Below are 23,701 nucleotides of genomic sequence, written 5' to 3'. Positions count from 1 at the left end.
ACATCTCAATATATCTCTATATCTCTATATCTCTCTACATCTCAATATCTATATATCTCTCTACATCTCAATATATCTCTATATCTATATATCTCTCTACATCTCAATATATCTCTATATCTATATCTCTCTATTCTCTATCTCTATATGTCTATATCTGTCTCTATATCTCTGTCTCTATATCTCTCTAACTATCTCTATATCTATCTCATTAAAATATGTAAAATTATGCACTTTAAACTCACAGTGAAAAGTAATCTCTAAATCTCTAAAAGAAAAGAAGAGTAGAGCCACTTAGGTGCCTGGTCCTGAGAACCAGGGATGGTTTGAGTTAATTTGCATTGCTTGCAATGACGATGTAGCTCTTAACGTATCGTATAACAGTGCGTTCTCGACAACAGTGATACCGGCACTTTCATCTTATTGATTCATATTTTTGTCATCAGGCTCTAATATTATAGAAGAAACCCATTTCCCAATTGAACATTGTGTGTAAATTTTCTACACCTCTGCAGCCGAACAATGAGCAACAGAGAAGATTAAAGTAAAGCACGGGAGGAGGGCGGGGCATTCTGACAATACAAATCCTGCCAGAGTTGGGAATGTGTGGTTTCCTGGATACACAACATGTACCACATTCTCAGCAGCAACAGAGAGAATGTGAAAGAGAGAAACAAGGTAATTTTCTATGCAAAAACATCAACACATCGCTTGTTCACACAAAAAGCAACATGTTGCATTCACACTGAGCTCATGGAAATGAAACATAAATTTAATAGTCAAAAGTAAAACCCTGATTGAACTGAAACCATCACCTGGTGCAGTAAAAACATACCTGAGTCACATACCTGATAGCTAGGTATTTCTGAGTGGGACTCAGCTGCGCTTCCCGCTTGGCCAAACCTGCAGAGGGACACAGAGGCACTCGTCACCTGATATACTCTCTGCTTATTTCCTTCCACATCTGAAAACACTCTGCAAGCAGCTGTTCAAAACAGAAAAGTCAAACATTTCTCTGTCCAAGTGTAATTAATGAATGCCAAAATACACATTCACACATTGTTGAGTTAATATGGTTTTAAAAAGGAATTGTTTGCATCATGTATCATGCTTAGTTGTCATGTTACGGGGCAACATATGTCACATGTCACAGAATCCAATGGACATCAAACTTGTTTGACCTTTACTTTGGAGACCAAGTATTCAACACGGTCAAAACTATTCCATTTACTAATCCTGGTAGCTCAACCAATAATTTTCACCCCATTCTATCAAAATTGGAGCAACTTTAACTTCTGGCCCCTGTACAAACTGAAATTGACCTTTGTCACTATTTTTGCTGTTTTTACCCCACAACATTCAGTCATAGATAGTCCAAACTATACCTCTTTGGAATCTTTATGATCAGAGAAATAATGTGGTATACTTTTCAATATGACTGGGGCATTTTTTAATTTTGAGCCCTGTGTAATCCTTCGTTGACCCCCACCTGGCTACAGCTACCACCCTGGGATGACTATCATACATTTTTGTCTAGGTCATGGTATACTGAGGCTGGATTATAAATGTCGTTTAGTTCCCTTAAGTGGTATTGATCAGGTCAAAATTCAATACTGGCTCATGTACTGTTATCACTGATGCCTCAGAGAAAAGGTCCTGGGATCATTTCCCACCTGGTCCTTTCTGTGGGGTGCTTGCATGTTCTGATCAGTTTGCATAGGTTCTCTTTGGGTGCTGCATGCAGGTTAGATCGGAAACATTAAATTGATGAAAGGTGTGAATGTGTTCGTCTGCAGCAGACTGGCCTGCCTCTCGCCCAGTGACAGCTGGGATAGGTTCAAGTCCCCCGTGACCCTTATTTGGAATAATATATCGAAAATAATTGAACGGTTTTGTCACCCCCCCAACATACATGTAACTCAGCTATCTGATTGGTTCAGAAATGGGCACCAACATATAGTATGTGACCCAATGACATCTGAGCTCAATAATTTATTTTCAAACCGTCAAATATAGGTCGTCTGGAAAGTAATCACAGCGCTTCACTTTTCCACATTTTCTTATGTTACAGGGGTGGTGGCCAAGTGGTTAATGCACTTGGTTTCAGTGCAGAAGATTCCTGGTTCGAATCCCACCCCTGCCACATTGCTCCATATAATGTGGAGTTGTATCAGGAAGGGCATCCGGCGTAAAACTTATGCCAATTCAACATGCATATCCACCTTGGATTTGCTGTGGTGACCCCGAGTGCAAAAAAACAAGGGAACAGCCGAAGAGACTTACTTTTTACAGCCATATTCCAAAAATGATGAAATTAAATTTTTTTCCCTCAAGATTCTACACACAATACCCCATAATGACAATGTGAAAAGGTTTTTTTTCTGAGGTTTATGTAAATTTACTAAAAACAAAAAAATAAGAAAACATGCATAAGTATTCACAACCATGAAGCTCAAAATTGAGCTGAGGTCATCCTGTTTCCACTGATCATCCTTGAGATGTTTCTACAGCTTAATTGGAGTCCACCTGGGGTAAATTCAGCTGATTGGACATGATCTGGAAAGGCACACACCTGTCTACATATAAGGTCCCACAGTTGATAGCGCATGTCAGAGGACAAACCAAGTCAAAGTAATTGTCTGTAGAATCCCGAGACAAATCTGGGGAAAGGGTACAGAAACATTCCTGTCGCTTTGAAGGTCCCAATGAGCACAGTGGCCTCCATCATCTGTAAATAGAAGAAGTTTGGATCCACCAAGACTCAACCTAGAGCTGGCTGCCCTTCTAAACTGAGCAATTAAGGGAGAAGGACTTTAGTCAGGGAGGTGACCAAGAACCTGATGGTCACTCTGTCAGAGCTCCAGCATTCCTCTGTGGAGAGAGGAGAACATTCCAGAAGGACAACCATTTCTGCAGCAATCCACCAATAAGGCCTGTACGGTAGACTGGCCAGACGGAAGCCACTGCTTAGTAAAAGTAACATGGCACTGCAGATCTAATGAAGAAAAGTCTGTATTTCTTCCGTCCCTCCATCTGACCAGAAGGATCTGCGTGTGCCTGAGCAGAAGGAAGAGGCTCACCTCAATACTTTAGCCTTGTTCACTAAGAAAATGAAGCCCTCGGGGAAAGCCAAATCAAAGCTCACATTCTCACTCAGAAGATCCCACAGGAGCTGCGTGCCAAGAAGGAGAGCTTCAAAGAAGACACAAAAACAATGGAGGACTTAATGAGTGAGCTGGTGAAGGAGAGGAATTCCTTCGAGGAGGAGCTGACTGCTGTGAAGACCAACTTAAGAGCAAGCTTGAAGACAAGATGATATTAAAAAATGAAATGACAGGAATAGCAGAGGAGGAAGACTTGCATGAAGACTCACGGGAAGAGCAGACCTCCAAAGAAGACCGTGTGAATAAAGAGAAGTCTACCAAGGAACCAAAGTCAAATAGTAATATCTGAAGCATTTTTGTTGTCCAAAAAGAATCATTTAATCCATCCATTTTCTATACCTGCTTACTCCAATTATTGTCAAGGGAGGCTGGAGACTAAACCAGACTCATTTAATATCTTTCTTAAATTATCAGTCAACCTTGGTGACGACTGGTGAAGCTTTTGAATCTTCATTGTTGGAGCTCTAAATCTTTTTTATAATCTGTTGATAGTATCACTGAGATGATGCCTTTACATTTTTACTGTTAATGCATCATCCTGTATTTTTCACCACTATGAATAAAACACTTTGTATTAATTTTAGATCTATATATCCGGATCATTGTCTCAATCTCCTTGGTTTACATCAAGGACTAAGGTGCAGTGACATTTTACTTCAAATCTGGTTCTACTTTTTAGATTCATGTGGTGATTTCACTCCCTGGGCTTGAAACATGAATTCTTTCAGCCAAATCTCTGCGTGAAATTGCAATCTGTTCTCTTCCTGTCATCTGGCAGAACAACTTCAGCTTCTAAAAGCTTTAATTGAGCTTCATTCAGTTAACAGCGCTCATGGCCTCTGTTCTTCTTGTCCTTCAGAATGGCACCACAGATGGTCCGTTTGACATCCGTGATGCTTCGAACAGATGTTCTGCTCGTTCACATCTTCACCTAAACAAGTCAAACCTTGTTTCCTGTTCACAGAATACAGCTGCTTTGTGTCTTATCCAGAATCCAACAAGTTATTTTGCCTTAAAGTTTCAAAAACAAGTTTGCTGTCACTTCTGTCATGCCCATAATATGGAGTTGAGTTGAAATGCTTCTCCAAAAATAATGAGATTATTCGTGGATTTGATGATGTAATACCAAGTTCTGATAATCATCTACCACAAAATCAGGCTCTCTCTCTATCATGCCATGGACCATACAAGAAAATCATTCATTAACATTTGATCAATAGTCATTTACTAGTAGCTTTAATTAGTTATGGCAAGCATGCAAAATTGCACTAAAAAAATCTGCGAAACTGCGAGTCCGCAAAAGGGAGTTCTAAAAATAACACGCGATAGGCGAAATCCGCGAAGTAGTCAGCATTATTTTTTACAATTATTATAGATGTTTTAAGGCTGTAAAACGCCTCAGTAAAAACACTTTATACACTTTTCTCAAACAGGCATTAACATTTTCTCACTTTCCTCTCGTGTGTAAACACTCAAAGTTCAAACCTTAGTAAAAAAAAAAAAAAAGAACGTTTTCCTATAAATAATTATGATGGCTTTTAGAACTAACAAATTTAATTTTAACGATTAACCTACGAGGTTGGACACGTAAGAAATTATTAATAGTGACTCACCAGTATTTCACAGTTCCTCAGACTGCGCCTCTTCGTCATGGCGCCGCTCCGCTGTCCGGATTGGCTGATTACTCGGGTGGTATGAAAAATATTACCCGTCCGCGAAAAGGGTGTATTGCTATTTATTCTTTAGTGTTTCATCCAATCTTATTGGCGTATCATTTATAGGTATATGATAACAGCCGATATGCGCCTTTCACCAGCACACCCGCATCGCCATTATTTTTGTCACTATAAAAAATTTATCTGACCAAACAAACAATGCAGGAAAACACTCTGGCTGTTGGAGGGTGCTCTCACATCATTGTTTGCAATCCTGTCAATGCATGGCTGGGACCCTAATAACATCTTGGTCACATTAGCTACAAGTGGCGGAAGCAAAGTGACTAGATGACATTCATTTTCAATCAGAGTGGGGGTTTTATAGTGACAAGAGACAAGTGGCCCCTATACCACCAGCCTGGCAGGGCCAAAACAGACGAAAAGTCTATTTCATGGAAAAGCTGAGAGGTGTGACACATCGATTGCCAAGTCACCAGGTGTCTTAAAATCAGATACTAACATTATTAGACAAAAAAATAACTACATACACAGTGGCATATCCATAGATTCCACAGGGTGAAGTAGATGAGAGTCAATTATACTCCCCTGGATAACACACCAATCGATAGCAGGTTAAGTGCCCAGCCAAGGCTGGAACCTATTTACAGCTGGCTGGACGGGGACAACACAGATGAAATGTCTTCCTTGTGCAAGGACACAGACAATTAGCTTGACTGGGAATCAAACCCAGGCCTACATGGTAGCCTAAATCCAGATCTACACATTAGTCGAACAACTTTTGGTAGCCCAGCTCCAGGTCTAAATACTGGCAGCCCAATTCCTTGTTTGCCTTATGATGCAGGTCTATAGAACTGGTAGCCAAACTCCGATGTAGCCCAGCTCCAGGTCTAGATATTGGTAGCCTGATTACAGGTCTACATATTGTGATGCAAATCAATGGGTTTAGCTACCTGTTCAGGAGGATAGAACAGAAAGAAGAGAAAAATACTTTGAGGTTTTCAGGAAATTAACTGTTTCTGTGCCAGTTTCTTTAAATGGAAAAGAGCAGCTGGTTGATGTGCCCTCTCACCCTTCAAAGAGTGGCATTTCTTTCTTTCTTTTTTTTTCTCATGCACTGTGTGACAGTTTGAACCGGTTCAACAGGCACGTTTCAGAAGAAGCTCAAATTTTGCTTGACGGGGTTGTAGTTTTATACATGCAAGTACACAGAGGAGGTGGAGGTCAGGGTGTGACAGTGACAGTCCTTTGAGGATGATGATCACGAGAACAGTTAAAGGAACTCCAAGTGGGACATTCAATAGCCATGAGTGAGTAGTCATCCTCGCTGAGCACGCTGCCTGCTCCTGATACTTGAGTGCACAAGTTTCGTTTAACCTTAGTGTCGAGGCTCCATCTTTATTGCTCCACGCAGGAAGCACAGGCTTCACCAAATCACAAACGTACGCCGGTTAAGGATCACCAAACAGTTTTTGACAAGGTACATAAGATCGGCTACTGCTTGAAGTTAAACCTCTAACTGTGTGTTAAAGAGAGACAGATAATAACAGACAGTATTACATCAGTGTTTTTTTCTTTTTTTGCTTCTCCCACTTTTTAGGGAGCGCGGGGGGGGGGTGGTGTTGGTGGTTTGCTGTCTAAACTGACTACTGGAAATGTGATGTTTTTAAACTCCAAAGAGAATTGAACTGACATTTTCATTTCTGTCACACCTGCTACTTTTTACACACACACACACACACACACACACACACACACACACACACACACACACACACACACACACACACACACACACACACACACACACACACACACACACACACACACACACACACACACACACACACACACACACACACACACACACACACGCGACTCCTTTGTCTTACCGTCATGGATTTCAAATGCCATGCTGGTAATCTTCTGTGTTATGACCATCATGGGCCTAATAAAAATCAACCAGACACAGACCATGTTAGTGGCGTGAACAATCACACCTGCTTAAATATACACAGTTAGTCAAATTAAACACGGTGAGTAATCTGTCCATTATCTTCTCAATTACTGAATTACTTGTTTGAAATGACGTCCCAAATATGAACAGGCTGAACTATTGGTTGTTAAAGAATTCATTAAATCTGGTGGTAAGATCCAGAAGCAGATCCAGACGTTAACAGTCACTTTCTGTAACATTACAAAAGGTGCTTCTTTTTTCTTTTATTTTGGATTATTTGTGCCTATAAAATAATGTGCGCTTTTTAAAAATGTCACAACAGAATCCAGACAAATGTGATGCAATTTAACTGTGAACTCAATGAGTGCTACCAGACCCACATCTGTTTGCAGAATTGTGCAAAAACTAATAAACCAATTTTAAGAAAACTAGGTGGAGAGCTGGCGCACGAGCCAAGGAATGTTAGAGAGCAAATCCTTTCCAGGCCCAATGGGTTGGCACTTACAGCACCCTCCAAAAGTATTCAGCCCCTTGGTATTTCACACATTTTAATTTATGCCATTTCAAATGGCATAAGTAAGTAAATACGTAATTGGCCTCTTTGATAATTGGCAAAGCTTCTGGGGAAAACCTGGTCTTGTTAGGAGAGACGGCATCCATCCCACTTTGGATGGAGCAGCTCTCATTTCTAGAAATCTGGCCAATTTTCTTAAATCCTCCAAACCGTGACTATCCAGGGTTGGGACCAGGAAGCAGAGTTGTAGTCTTACACACCTCTCTGCAGCTTCTCTCCCCCTGCCATCCCCTCATTACCCCATCCCCGTAGAGACGGTGCCTGCTCCCAGACTACCAATAACCAGCAAAAATCTATTTAAGCATAAAAATTCAAAAAGAAAAAATAATATAGCACCTTCAACTGCACCACAGACTAAAACAGTTAAATGTGGTCTATTAAACATTAGGTCTCTCTCTTCTAAGTCCCTGTTGGTAAATGATATAATAATTGATCAACATATTGATTTATTCTGCCTTACAGAAACCTGGTTACAGCAGGATGAATATGTTAGTTTAAATGAGTCAACACCCCCGAGTCACACTAACTGTCAGAATGCTCGTAGCACGGGCCGGGGCGGAGGATTAGCAGCAATCTTCCATTCCAGCTTATTAATTAATCAAAAACCCAGACAGAGCTTTAATTCATTTGAAAGCTTGTCTCTTAGTCTTGTCCATCCAAATTGGAAGTCCCAAATACCAGTTTTATTTGTTATTATCTATCGTCCACCTGGTCGTTACTGTGAGTTTCTCTGTGAATTTTCAGACCTTTTGTCTGATTTAGTGCTTAGCTCAGATAAGATAATTATAGTGGGCGATTTTAACATCCACACAGATGCTGAGAATGACAGCCTCAACACTGCATTTAATCTATTATTAGACTCTATTGGCTTTGCTCAAAAAGTAAATGAGTCCACCCACCACTTTAATCATATCTTAGATCTTGTTCTGACTTATGGTATGGAAATAGAAGACTTAACAGAATTCCCTGAAAACTCCCTTCTGTCTGATCATTTCTTAATAACATTTACATTTACTCTGATGGACTACCCAGCAGTGGGGAATAAGTTTCATTACACTAGAAGTCTTTCAGAAAGCGCTGTAACTAGGTTTAAGGATATGATTCCTTCTTTATGTTCTCTAATGCCATATACCAACACAGTGCAGAGTAGCTACCTAAACTCTGTAAGTGAGATAGAGTATCTCGTCAATAGTTTTACATCCTCATTGAAGACAACTTTGGATGCTGTAGCTCCTCTGAAAAAGAGAGCTTTAAATCAGAAGTGCCTGACTCCGTGGTATAACTCACAAACTCGTAGCTTAAAGCAGATAACCCGCAAGTTGGAGAGGAAATGGCGTCTCACTAATTTAGAAGATCTTCACTTAGCCTGGAAAAAGAGTCTGTTGCTCTATAAAAAAGCCCTCCGTAAAGCTAGGACATCTTTCTACTCATCACTAATTTAAGAAAATAAGAACAACCCCAGGTTTCTTTTCAGCACTGTAGCCAGGCTGACAAAGAGTCAGAGCTCTATTGAGCTGAGTATTCCATTAACTTTAACTAGTAATGACTTCATGACTTTCTTTGCTAACAAAATTTTAACTATTAGAGAAAAGAAAAAATTACTCATAACAATCCCAAAGACGTATCGTTATCTTTGGCTGCTTTCATTAATGCCGGTTTTTGGTTAGACTCTTTTTCTCCGATTGTTCTGTCTGAGTTATTTTCATTAGTTACTTCATCCAAACCATCAACATGTTTATTAGACCCCATTCCTACCAGGCTGCTCAAGGAAGCCCTACCATTATTTAATGCTTCGATCTTAAATATGATCAATCTATCTTTGTTAGTTGGCTATGTACCACAGGCTTTTAAGGTGGCAGTAATTAAACCATTACTTAAAAAGCCATCACTTGACCCAGCTATCTTAGCTAATTATAGGCCAATCTCCAACCTTCCTTTTCTCTCAAAAATTCTTGAAAGGGTAGTTGTAAAACAGCTAACTGATCATCTGCAGAGGAATGGTCTATTTGAAGAGTTTCAGTCAGGTTTTAGAATTCATCATAGTACAGAAACAGCATTAGTGAAGGTTACAAATGATCTTCTTATGGCCTCGGACAGTGGACTCATCTCTGTGCTTGTTCTGTTAGACCTCAGTGCTGCTTTTGATACTGTTGACCATAAAATTTTATTACAGAGATTAGAGCATGCCATAGGTATTAAAGGCACTGCGTTGCGGTGGTTTGAATCATATTTGTCTAATAGATTACAATTTGTTCATGTAAATGGGGAATCTTCTTCACAGACTAAAGTTAATTATGGAGTTCCACAAGGTTCTGTGCTAGGACCAATTTTATTCACTTTATACATGCTTCCCTTAGGCAGTATTATTAGACGGTATTGCTTAAATTTTCATTGTTACGCAGATGATACCCAGCTTTATCTATCCATGAAGCCAGAGGACACACACCAATTAGCTAAACTGCAGGATTGTCTTACAGACATAAAGACATGGATGACCTCTAATTTCCTGCTTTTAAACTCAGATAAAACTGAAGTTATTGTACTTGGCCCCACAAATCTTAGAAACATGGTGTCTAACCACATCCTTACTCTGGATGGCATTACCCTGACCTCTAGTAATACTGTGAGAAATCTTGGAGTCATTTTTGATCAGGATATGTCATTCAAAGCGCATATTAAACAAATATGTAGGACTGCTTTTTTGCATTTACGCAATATCTCTAAAATCAGAAAGGTCTTGTCTCAGAGTGATGCTGAAAAACTAATTCATGCATTTATTTCCTCTAGGCTGGACTATTGTAATTCATTATTATCAGGTTGTCCTAAAAGTTCCCTAAAAAGCCTTCAGTTAATTCAAAATGCTGCAGCTAGAGTACTGACGGGGACTAGAAGGAGAGAGCATATCTCACCCATATTGGCCTCTCTTCATTGGCTTCCTGATAATTCTAGAATAGAATTTAAAATTCTTCTTCTTACTTATAAGGTTTTGAATAATCAGGTCCCATCTTATCTTAGGGACCTCATAGTACCATATCACCCCAATAGAGCACTTCGCTCTCAGACTGCAGGCTTACTTGTAGTTCCTAGGGTTTGTAAGAGTAGAATGGGAGGCAGAGCCTTCAGCTTTCAGGCTCCTCTCCTGTGGAACCAGCTCCCAATTCAGATCAGGGAGATAGACACCCTCTCTACTTTTAAGATTAGGCTTAAAACTTTCCTTTTTGCTAAAGCTTATAGTTAGGACTGGATCAGGTGACCCTGAACCATCCCTTAGTTATGCTGCTATAGACGTAGACTGCTGGGGGGTTCCCATGATGCATTGTTTCTTTCTCTTTTTGCTCTGTATGCACCACTCTGCATTTAATCATTAGTGATCGATCTCTGCTCCCCTCCACAGCATGTCTTTTTCCTGGTTCTCTCCCTCAGCCCCAACCAGTCCCAGCAGAAGACTGCCCCTCCCTGAGCCTGGTTCTGCTGGAGGTTTCTTCCTGTTAAAAGGGAGTTTTTCCTTCCCACTGTAGCCAAGTGCTTGCTCACAGGGGGTCGTTTTGACCGTTGGGGTTTTACATAATTATTGTATGGCCTTACCTTACAATATAAAGCGCCTTGGGGCAACTGTTTGTTGTGATTTGGCGCTATATAAAAAAATTGATTGATTGATTGATTGACTGATCAAGACACAAAGCAAAACAGAATACTGATGAATTGAGGTTGTCGTCAGGATTCATTCACATTTTCAGTTTGAAAATTCTGACAAAGCGTCAGCTGCAGGAACGAAACTGGACGACGGTTAAACGATGTCTCCGAAAGTCAAAGTTAAGTCCAGATGTTTCGTTTTGGCTTCGGTGTCCTTCGTTAGTACCGTGTGACCGGGGCTTCACTTGAATTAAAGGAAACTGTGGCCTTGACGGAGGAATACGCTTCCCTGAGAGCACTTCTACTGACTTAACGTATGAAAACTGTTGGAAGCAGCACGACATTAAGGTACATAATCAATCAGTACATTGCTTGGGTGCTAATAATATTGGTGTAAAAGAACATTACTCATTTCCACGTCCCGCTTAGCGACATTGACATTTCGGGGAAAGGAAGAAAAAAATAAATGACATTTTCAAGAGAAGCAGGCCAACAAAGGCTGAGGTTGTTGGAAGAGTGAAATCTCAGTCCTCACAGACATGTGTGGGTTTGCATTAGGTTGCTTAGTAACCAGCCACCCCCACCCTGCCGGGTGTGCAGGCTGTCTGCTTGAATTGTCAGACAGTCTGGAAGAATGGAGGCATACAGTACCACAAGAATCTACAGTCCCGAATAACGTCCCTCTGCAGAGTCCGCCGAGCAGTACGACACGCTCAAGAGTCATTCCATCCATGTAGCACTCAATATGAAAATCATCATCATCATCTCAGTTCTGAATTAAAAACAAAATCTTACCCTGTAAAATCTGCAGAGTACATGCCATAGTCGAACACGTAGACTCGTGTGATCTGACACACAATCAGGTAGCCCATCGTCACGATAAAGCAGTATCTGTGCAGAGAAACCGAGAGAGAGAAACAAAATAAAGCAGGCTGTCCGAGATACATCCATCCAACCCATCTGTCATCCATCACATTAGTATGTGGTGGAAGGGCAAAAGATAGTGTTTTTTTTCACTTCCCATATTGATAATGATAATTATCACGATATAATGCTGTAGAGTGAAGAGAATCCTTATAATGACTGAAACCATGAAATTTCACTAAATATGAAGTTTAACTAAACCTGGGTTAATTAGTTACAGTGAGGAAAATAAGTATTTGAACACCCTGCGATTTTGCAAGTTCTCCCACTTAGAAATTATGGAGGGGTCTGAAATTTTCATCTTAGGTGCATGTCCACTGTGAGAGACATAATCTAAAAAAACAATCCGGAAATCACAATGTATGGTTTTTTTTTTTTATACTTTATTTGCATGTTACTGTGCAAATAAGTATTTCAACACCTGCCAAATCAGCAAAAATTCTGGCCCTCAAAGACCTGTTAGTCCGCCTCTTAAAGTCCACCTCCACTCCACTTATTATTCCAAATTAGAAGCACGTTAGCTGCATAAAGACACCTGTAAGACAGTAAGACTCCAACTACTAACATGGCTAAGACCAAAGAGCTGTCCAAAGACACCAGAGACAAAACTGTAGACCTCCACAAGGCTGGAAAGGGCTACGGGGCAATTGCCAAGCAGCTTGGTGAAAAAAGAGCAACTGTTGGAGCAATTACTAGAAAATGGAAGAAGCTAAACATGACTGTCAATATCTCTCGGACTGGGGCTCCATGCAAGATCCCACCTCATGGCGTATCAATGATCCTAAGAAATGTGAGGAATGACCTGAAGAGAGCTGGCACCACTGTTTCCAAGGTTACTGTGGGTAATACACTAAGACGTCATGGGTTAAAATCATGCATGGCACAGAAGGTTCCCCTGCATAAATCAGCACACGTCCAGGCCCATCTTAAGTTTTCCCATGACCATTAGGATGATCCACAGGAGTCATGGGAGAAAGTTATGTGGTCAGATGAGACCAAAATAGGACTTTTGGGTCTTAATTACACTCGCTGTGTTTGGAGGAAGAATGCTGAGTACCATCACAAAAACACCGTCCCTACTGTGAAGCATGGGGGTGGAAGCATCACGCTTTGGGGGTGTTTTTCTGCACATGGGACAGGAGGACTGCACTGTATCAAGGAGAGGATGATCGGGGTCATGTATTGCGAGATTTTGTGGAACAACCTCCTTCCCTCAGTTAAAGCATTGAAGATGGGTCATGGATGGGTCTTCCAACATGACAATGACCCGAAGCACACAGCCAGGATAACCAAGGAGTGGCTCTGTAACAAGCATATCAAGGTTCTGGAGTAGCATAGCCAGTCTCCAGACCTAAACCCAATAGAAAATCTTTGGAGGGAGCTCAAACTCCGTGTTTCTCAGCGACAGCCCAGTAACCTGGCTGATCGAGAGAAGATCTGTGTGGAGGAGTGGACCAAAATCCCTGCTGCAGTGTGTGCAAACCTGATGAAAAAAAGGCTACTGTACCAAATATTAACACTGATTTTCACAGGTGTTGAAATACTTCTTTGCAGCAGTAACACACAAATAAATTATTTAAAAAAATCATACATTGTGATTTCCGGATGTTTTTTTTTTCCATCCATCCATCCATCCATTTTCTTCTGCTTTATCCAGAGTCGAGTCGCGGGGCAGCAACTCAAGCAAAGCCGCCCAGACCTCCCGATCCACACACACCTCCCCCAGCTCCTCCGGGGGAACCCCAAGGCGTTCCCAAGCCAGCCGAGAGATGTAGTCCGTCCAGCGTGTTCTGGGTCTTCCCCGGGGCCTCGTCCCAGTGGGCCGTGCCCGGAACACCTCTCCAGCGAGGCATCCAGGGGGCATCCGGAAAAGATGCCCGAGCCACCTCAACTGACTCCTTTCGACGTGGAGGAGCAGCGGCTCGACTTCAAGCTCCTCCCAAGTGGCCGAGCTCCTCACCCTATCTCTAAGGGAGCGCCCAGCCACCCTGCGGAGGAAACTCATCTCGGCTGCTTGTACTCGTGATCTCGTTCTTTCGGTCATGAGCCAAATCTCATGACCATAGGTGAGGATCGGAAAATAGATCAATCGGTAAATCAAGAGCTTTGCCTCCCTACTCAGCTCTCTCTTCACCACGACGGTCCGATACAGCAACCGCATCACTGCAGATGCTGCACCGATCCATCTATCGATCTCACGCTCCATCCGTCCCTCACTCGTGAACAAGACCCCAAGATACTTAAACTCATCCACTTGAGGCAAGGACACTCCACCGACCTGAAGAGGGCAAAGCACCTTTTTCCGGTCGAGAACCATGGCCTCGGATTTGGAGGTGCTGATTTTCATCCCGGATGCTTCACACTCGGCTGCAAACCAGCCCAGTGCACGTTGAAGGTCCTGATTTGACAAAGCCAACAGAACCACATTGTCCGCAAACAGCAGAGACAAGATTCTGTGGTTCCCAAACCAGACCCCCTCTACACCCTGGCTACGCCTAGAAATTCTTTCCATAAAAATAATGAACAGAACCGGTGACAAAGGGCAGCCCTAGCGGAGGCCAACGTGCACTGGAAACAGGTTTGACTTACTACCGGCAATGCGAACCAAGCGCTTCCTGCGGTCATACAGGGACCGGATAGCCCTTAGCAAAGGACCCCGGACCCCATACTCCCGGAGCACCCCCCACAGGGTGCCTCAAGGGACACGGTCGAATGCCTTCTCCAGATCCACAAAACACATGTGGACTGGTTGGGCGAACTCCCATGAACCCTGGAGCACCTGATGGAGCATGTAAAGCTAGTCCAGTGTGTCGCGACCAGGACGAAAACCACACTGCTCCTCCTGAATCAGAGGTTCGATCATCGGTCGAATTCTCCTCTCGAGTACTCTGGAATAGACCTTACCAGGGAGGCTGAGGAGTGTGATCCCCCTATAGTTGGAACACACCCTCCGGTCCCCCTTCTTAAACAGAGGGACCACCACCCCGGTCTGCCAATCCAGAGGCACTGTCCCCGATGTTGCAGAGGCATGTCAGCCAAGACAGTCCCACAACATCCAGAGACTTAAGGTACTCAGGACGGATTTCATCCACCCCAGGAGCCTTGCCACCGAGGAGCTTTCTAACCACCTCGGTGACTTCGGCCTGGGTAATGGATGAGTCCGCCTCTGAGTCCCCAGTCTCTGCTTCCTCTTCGGAAGACGTGACGATGGGATTGAGGAGATCCTCGAAGTATTCCTTCCACCGCCTGACAACATCCCCAGTCAGGGTCAACAGCTCCCCACCCACACCATAAACAGTGCTGGTGGAGAGCTGCTTCCGCCTCCTGAGGCGTCGGACGGTTTGCCAGAATCTCTTCAAGGCCGACCAATAGTCCTCCTCCATGGCCTCCCCGAACTCCTCCCAGACCCGAGTTTCTGCCTCTGCGACCGCACGGGCTGCGGCACACTTGGCCTGCCAGTACCTGTCAGCTGCCTCTGGGGTCTCACCTACCAACAAGGACCAGTATGACTCCTTATTCAGCTTGAGGGCATCCCTTACTTCAGGTGTCCACCACCGGGTTCGGGGACTGCCGCTGTGACAGGCACCAGAGACCTTGTGACCACAGCTACAAGCGGCCACATCAACAATGGAGGTGGAGAACATGGTCCACTCGGACTCCATGTCTCCAACCTCCCCCGGGATCTGGGAGAAGCTCTCCCGGAGGTGGGCGTTAAAGACCTCGCTGACAGAGGGTTCCGCCAGTTGTTCCCAGCAGACCCTCACGATACGTTTGGGCCTGCCAGGTCTGACCGGCTTCCTCCCCTCCCAGCGGATCCAACTCACCACCAGGTGGTGATCGGTCGACAGCTCTGCCCCTCTCTTCACTCAAGTGTCTGAGACACGTGGCCAAAGGTCAGATGATACGGCTACAAAGTCTATCATCGACCTCCGGCTCAGGGTGTCCTGGTGCCACGTGCACTCATGGACACCCTTGTGCTCGAACATGGTGTTCGTGATGGACAAACTGTGACTAGCACAGAAGTCCAACAACTGAACACCATTCGGGGTCAGATCGGGGAGGCTGTGTGCTTCCCGATCACCCCCCTCCAGGTCTCACTGTCACCGCCCACGTGGGCGTTGAAATCCCCCAGGAGAACAATGAAGTCCCCAGTCGGAGCGCTATCTAGTACCCCTCCCAGGGACTCCAAGAAGGTCAAGGTACTCTGCACTGCCGCTTGGCCCATAGGCCGAGACAACGGTGAGAGACCTGTCCCTGACCCGAAGGCATAGGAACGCGACCCTCTCGTTCACTGGAGTGAACTCCAACACATGGCGACTGAGCTGGGAGCAATAAGCAATGCAACCCCAGCTCTCCGCCTCTCCCCGTGGGCAACGCCAGAAAAATGAAGCGTCCAGCCCCTCTCCAGGAGTTGGGTACCAGAGCCCAAGCTGTGCGTGGAGGTGAGCCCGACTATCTCTAGTCGGTATCTCTCAACCTCCCGCACAAGCTCAGGCTCCTTCCCCCCCAGTGAGGTGACATTTCACGTCCCAACAACCAGGGACTGTGAGCATGGACCGGGCCGCCGGGCCACCCGCCCTCAACCGCCACCCAATCCTCTCTGCACCCGACCCCCATGGCCCCCTCTGCAGGTGGTGAACCCACAGTAGGGCGGGCCCACGTCGCTCTTTCGGGCTGAGCCCGGCCGGGCCCCATGGGCTAAGGCCCGACCACCAGGCGCTCGCGCGTGAGCCCCAACCCCAGGCCTGGCTCCAGGGTGGGGCCCCAGCTCCGCCATGCCAGGCGACGTCTCTGTCCTTGATTTTTACTGGTCATGGAGGTTCTGAACTGCCCTTAGTCTGACCTGTCACCTAGGACCTGTTTGTCTTGGGAGACCCTACAAGGGACACAAAGCCCCCGACAACATAGCTCCTAGGATCATCCGGGTACGCAAACTCCCCCACCACGATAAGGTGGCAGCTAGAGGGGGAGATTTTTTTCTTTTTTTTTTAGATTATGTCTCTCACAGTAGACATGCACCCAAGATGAAAATTTCAGATCCCTCCATGATTTCTAAGTGGGAGAACTTGCAAAATCGCAGAGTGTTCAAATACTCATTTTCCCCACTGTAAATGCTTGTCTTTTGCTGCATTTTATTTTGGGAAATGCTTTGTAAATAAGGCTAGAAAAGTTGATCTGACAACCATCTGATATAACCGGGGTCAAAATAAAGAGAACACCGCCATCTACTGGTGCCCAGACGCTTAGTACTTAGGGCAAATACTGCCATGAACACTACTGGCCAGTAGATGGCAGCAGAGGCCTGAAAAACCCAAAACAAAATCCCAGATAATCTGTGTCTGCTACATTTAAGATGCGTGGAATTTAACAAACGCAAATACAATAACAACGTCTATAAACCCAGAGAATATATTCACGAGAGTTTTAGGCACTAGAGTTTAATGCTGTTGTCCGTGGAGCCTGAACAGAGTGTCTGAAATGCATTTGTCCTGTCGTGAACGTACTGAGATTACCCATAATGCACTGCTGGGCACAGCATGTGCTCACAAAACCTTAAAAATTAGCACATTACTTTAAAACTAAGACATATATCTGATATTTTCACCTAATAAAATGTCGGACATGACAGTAATTTTAAATAACTTGTCCAAAATTAGTCTGGTTAAAATTTGAACCATAAGTTAAAAATGTATGCCTCTGGATGACTTGGGTGATATTGCCAGCGTATCAGTATGGTGTTAAAGGAAATGTTTTTTTTTTTTTCGTGAGACCAGTTCTCTTTTTCCTGTAGAGGAGAGTGTTTTTTCTAGAAGCAGCTCTCTTCTGTTTGCAGAGGGTGGAACTCTGCATCTGTTAGGAAACTTTTAACAGATAGGTGCTCAACTGATTTCAAATTTTAAAAATGTTTTTCACTGTTTATCTTTGTTTACCGTTATCGGTCTAAAAGTTATCGGACAAAAATGTATCAGAAGATAATAGTCCGATAATGGTTTTTAAAGTTATCTAAAAAGATAATCCGATAATGAAAACATTATCTTCGATAATTATCTGTTATCGGATTATCGGACCTGTGCCCACCACTGCTAAAGGAGTTATAGGGTACTATGTCTTTGACTAGAAAAACCGTCTGCTGTCAGGCAACAGGGGAGGATTTTTACACAAGAAGACATCAAAAGTAGGCTTGTGTCTACCGCGTTCCCTCTGGCAAACTGTAGCTGAAATTTCACATTTTCTTTTCTACTCGTCCATGTAGCTATATGCCTGGTGACACAAAGAACCAGCTTGATACCCCAAAGGCATTGGATGAGTGTAAAAATCCAGAAAGTGAGAATTCAGAAGGTAAAGAAAAACAAATCTCAGTTTTGTTGGAACATTAAGTTCCGAGGTCAATAGTGTTGTAGAACATTTCTGGGAGGTACTCATTGTAAACCTGTTAACGTTAGTGTTGTAAACGGAGAAAATAAATTTTGCAATTCTCTTTGTTCTCATCTCTGTGCTACATAAAAGGACCCCCCCACCAAAAAAAAATACAAAAGACACTGCTGTGGATAGTGTACAGGGGTGCAGGGGCCACAACAATGTGTCACTGTCAGACGAGGAAGACGGAGGACAACACAACCCTTCAACAGCAGAACAGACACAGCAGCGCTGAAGCCTACATTCCAAAGCTGCAGCTCCACCCCAAGTAACACACACACACACACACACACAGACACACACAACAAAATAGAAGCAACAATGGAAAAAAGATCATCTTCACGTTTCCTTGCAAATACTGAGGGACAGACTATCAGAGAGCAGCTAAAGCTGCTAAAACTAGATTCATGTCAGATCTTGTGTCCTCAAACTGTCATAAACCTCAGGTGCTTTTTAACACTGAATTCGCTCATTAATCCTCGTGCGAGTAATATCGCTGTGCCCTCGGCCAGCCTTTGTGAAGATTTTCTCTCTTATTTCAGAGATAAAATGTCTGATCTTAGATCATGTCCTGTATCTGAGGTAGAGTCAGCAGATCCATCCATGTGTCATGCTGTTTTTGATTGTTTTAATCCTGTATCTATTTGTGAGCTGACTAAAATTGTTAATCAGCTTAAGTCTTCTTCCTGCACTTTGGACATTGGACATTGTTCCAGGTCATTTGTTTAAAGATGTTTTTCAGTGTATTGGTCCGTACATTGCTGAACTTGTGAATGCTTCTCTATCAAGCGGCTGTTTTCCGTCAGCTCTTAAACATGCTGTAGTCCAGCTGCTCATCAAAAAGAGCAATCTTGACCCAAATGTGTTGTCCAACTATAGACCGATCTCTAAATTGCCATTTGTGTCTAAAGTCTTAGAGAAAGCTGTCTATGACCAATTGCAGGCTTATCTGGATCTTAATGAAATAGGGGAGAAGTTTCAACCTGGTTTTAAATTAAGACACAGTACTGAAATAGCCCTTTTAAAAGTTTTTAATGACCTTCTTTTAACTGTTGATGCTGGGAACTCTGTGGTTCTTCTGCTTTTAGATTTATCTGCAGCCTCTGACACAGTGGACCAGTGTTCTTGTGACTCACCTCGAGACGCACATAGGTATTAAGGGTTCAGCGCTAAATTGGTTTCGGTCCTATCTTTCCAACAGAACTTTTTCTGTTAATGTAGGACAGTACTCTTCCTCTGTGTCTCCTCTTAAATATGGCGTGCCCCAGAGCTCAATTTTAGCACCACTTCTCTTTGCTTTGTACATGATCCCTCTTGGGTCTGTTTTTAAAAAGCACAAAGTCTGTTTTCATTGTTTTGCAGACAACATTCAGATTTACCTTCCTGTAATTTCGTCTGGAATGAGAGCTAATTTTCTGAATCTTAATAAAAATAAAACTGAGATTTTAGTGTTCGGGCAAAGTAACCCTCTACAAGGACAAGACAGTGTTATTGGTCCTCTGTCCACTTTTTGCCACCCTTTTGTAAAAAATCTACGGGTGATAGTTGACCCATTGTTCAGATTTGATAAGCACATCGGCTCTGTCATCAGGGCCAGCTTCTTTCAGCTGAGGACTCTTTCCAAGATTAAATCTTATTTTAACCAAGTTGATTTTGAAAGAGCCATCCATGCATTTATAACGTCACGTCTGGATTATTGTAATGCTCTCTATGTTGAGCTGGACCAGCGCTCCCTACAGCGCCTGCAGAGTGTACAGAATGCTGCAGCCCGCCTTTTGACTAAAACAAAGATGCATGAGCACATCATCCCTGTGCTCTGCACCTTACACTGGCTCCCTGTCAGCTTTCGTGTTAAATATAAAGTTTTGCTGATTGTTTTTAAGTGTCTCCACTGTATAGGCCCGATGTATCTGAGTGAGCTCTTGCAACCGTACAATTGGATGAAGAAAAGTTATATTGGACGAGGCGCCTCGTCCAATATAACTTTTCTTCATCCAGTATTTCTCTATGTTGGACTCCTTACCATCCATTATTTGTTTGTATGTATATATATACACTCAACAAAAATATAAAAGCAACACTTTTGGTTTTGCTCCCATTTTGTATGAGATGAACTCAAAGATCTAAAACTTTTTCCACATACACAATATCACCATTTCCCTCAAACAGTATCAGTATCTGGTGTGACCACCATTTGCGTCATGCAGTGCAACACATCTCCTTCACATAGAGTTGATCAGGTTGTCAATTGTGGCCTGTGGAATGTTGGTCCACTCCTCTTCAATGGCTGTGCGAAGTTGCTGGATATTGGCAGGAACTGGTACACGCTGTCGTATACGCCGGTCCAGAGCATCCCAAACATGCTCAATGGGTGACATGTCCGGTGAGTATGCCGGCCATGCAAGAACTGGGACATTTTCAGCTTCCAAGAATTGTGTACAGGTCCTTGCAACATGGGGCCGTGCATTATCCTGCTGCAACATGAGGTGATGTTCTTGGATGTATGGCACAACAATGGGCCTCAGGATCTCATCACGATATCTCTGTGCATTCAAAATGCCATCAATAAAATGCACCTGTGTTCTTCGTCCATAACAGACGCCTGCCCATACCATAACCCCACCGCCACCATGGGCCACTCGATCCACAACATTGACATCAGAAAACCGCTCACCCACACGACGCCACACACGCTGTCTGCCATCTGCCCTGAACAGTGTGAACCGGGATTCATCTGTGAAGAGAACACCTCTCCAACGTGCCAAATGCCAGCGAATGTGAGCATTTGCCCACTCAAGTCGGTTACGACGATGAACTGGAGTCAGGTCGAGACCCCGGTGAGGATGACGAGCATGCAGATGAGCTTTCCTGAGACGGTTTCTGACAGTTTGTGCAGAAATTCTTTGGTTATGCAAACCGATTGTTTCAGCAGCTGTCCGAGTGGCTGGTCTCAGACGATCTTGGAGGTGAACATGCTGGATGTGGAGGTCCTGGGCTGGTGTGGTTACACGTGGTCTGCGGTTGTGAGGCTGGTTGGATGTACTGCCAAATTCTCTGAAACGCCTTTGGAGACGGCTTATGGTAGAGAAATGAACATTCAATACACGAGCAACAGTTCTGGATGACATTCCTGCTGTCAGCATGCCAACTGCACGCTCCCTCAAATCTTGTGACATCTGTGGCATTGTGCTGTGTGATAAAACTGCACCTTTCAGAGTGGCCTTTTATTGTGGGCAGTCTAAGGCACACCTGTGCACTAATCATGGTGTCTAATCAGCATCTTGGTATGGCACACCTGTGAGGTGGGATGGATTATCTCAGCAAAGGAGAAGTGCCCACTATCACAGATTTAGACTGATTTGTGAACAATATTTGAGGGAAATGGTGATATTGTGTATGTGGAAAAAGTTTTAGATCTTTGAGTTCATCTCATACAAAATGGGAGCAAAACCAAAAGTGTTGCGTTTATATTTTTGTTGTGTATATATATATATATATATATATATATATATATATATATATATATATACACACACACACACATATACATACACACACACAAACACGTGCGACTCATACTCTGGTGCAACATTCAGCCTGGAAAATACTTAATATTATGAAGATGGTACCTCAATGGGACAGGAGTTGAGCTACCAATATGTAGGCCTGGGTGCCTTTGGACAAGACAATTTCCAATGTCCCCGTCTTGGGTGAGGACGTCAACTGGCATCCTATTCCAGTGGGAGCTGTAGACTCTCATTCCCTTCATGCTACGGTATCTGGGGACAGGTTCCAGCACCAATGGAACTCAGGGCTGATATAGGACTTACATGTGATAAAATAGACATTATGCATGGCTGGAAAAAGGTGTTATATTTTATTACTGACCTGATTAACAGTCACAACCCCGATTGGCCACCTTATTTCACCAAAATCGGCCTCCTCCACTGACAGCAAACAGCTGGAGTTATTGGTTAGAATACACGCTATACAAGCTGCAGCGGCTGTATCTGCATCAATCTCATCGGGGATGCTGTCTTTATCCTCATCTGATTTCTGTTTGTGTAATTCACAGCACAGAAGGGAGTGCTTCACTTTCACTCCAGGCATCAGATGGCACCTAAACTAGGGTGGCCACCCACTGTGGGACAGCAGCAGGCGGGTCAATGTGTCGGCACAGAGACCCACAAGACCCACCAGTATGGATTCACACAGTACAGCGAGCTGTGAAAATAATAAAAACAGGGCTATAAGTACAAAAGTGGAGACAAAAAACATCTCTCTGAGGTTGAGCAAATGACTCAAAGCAAACTTCACGCTTTATCAAATACAAATCCAGAAGAAATTTCCATCTGCTCATCGTGCAGCTGCGAGGCAGCAACCTCCATCACCTTCAGTCACCTTTTCACACCCAGACATATTCAAGCTAAAAAGAGCGCTCGTGGATACTGTCAGGTCCAGTCTGGGAGCAGGCTCTGGTGCCACGCTTTGTAATATCCAACACACCATGGAACTGCCCTGGGTCCGGGACAATATTTACATTTTAACGGCATTTGCAGGAGGTTTTGTGCTTTTGACGAGCGGAAGTTAGCTTTGAGTTAGCGTGCATGCTGATGTCCACAAAATGTCTCGTAAATCACTCCAGAGGTGTTATTAGGTTCCAAAAAGAGCATTTGTGTCTCTCTGGCTTTGACATAATATACGACAAAGGGGTCATATTTAGCTAAAAACTAAACAAAGTAAGCAGCTAGTGACACCATGAAGTGACGTCACCACGCTAGCATCCACAAGATCATACCATAAAAATAGGAATAGAATGTGACTTTTTAACCTCTTAAGATAGTCTGGGAGCACGCACTGGTGCCCCTGGGTCCTGGATGGCAACCACCCAGGCACACAACCAGCCCATCCCCACCTTGAAAGCAACCATCTATCTGCTGCAGCTTAGTGCAACGTGGGCATCCGTTTGACCTTCTCCAGATGCTGGTGCCCTCAACATGCATGTCCTCAGCATGCAACAGGACGCAAGGAAGCACCAGGACAACAAAGACTTGGACTTTTACTCTCCCGCAAAGTTATCTACATTGTCAAACACCTCTGGCCAGCAACATCATGACTCCATCAGCTCTTTCCAGGCACCTCTCAATGTTAAAGGAAGGAGGACCCAGAGATATGAATGTCACTGAAGATCTCGAGTAAGTTAAACACTTTTGCCTCCTACAGATACACTTCTGATGGCTGAAACTAGAAAGTCATTGAAAGCCTGGATCTTGAGCTATCTTTCTGATCATTTTTAAGTTATCAGATGTTTCATACTGTTGCTCACATTGTTTATTTTGCAGCAGAATTACAAGGGAAC

At 43.7% G+C, this 23,701-nt stretch overlaps 1 protein-coding gene across 1 annotated transcript in view; it reads right to left on the bottom strand.

Moving 5' to 3' along the window:
- Positions 1 to 23,701, bottom strand: part of mboat2a (membrane bound O-acyltransferase domain containing 2a) — a 147,032-nt gene that overhangs the window by 28,054 nt on the left and 95,277 nt on the right. The window contains exons 4-6 of the mRNA XM_034195294.1: positions 11,797 to 11,892; positions 6,730 to 6,785; positions 849 to 903 (exon numbers count right to left, since the gene is read on the bottom strand). Of these exons, the coding sequence (XP_034051185.1) occupies positions 849 to 903; positions 6,730 to 6,785; positions 11,797 to 11,892 (207 nt within the window). The remainder of the gene's footprint in view (positions 1 to 848; positions 904 to 6,729; positions 6,786 to 11,796; positions 11,893 to 23,701) is intronic.

The sequence above is a fragment of the Thalassophryne amazonica genome, chromosome 19, assembly GCF_902500255.1.
Source record: "Thalassophryne amazonica chromosome 19, fThaAma1.1, whole genome shotgun sequence".
Taxonomy (NCBI): domain Eukaryota; kingdom Metazoa; phylum Chordata; class Actinopteri; order Batrachoidiformes; family Batrachoididae; genus Thalassophryne; species Thalassophryne amazonica.
The sequence above is the reverse complement of the archived record's forward strand: the minus strand, read 5'-3'. Positions and strand labels throughout refer to the sequence as shown.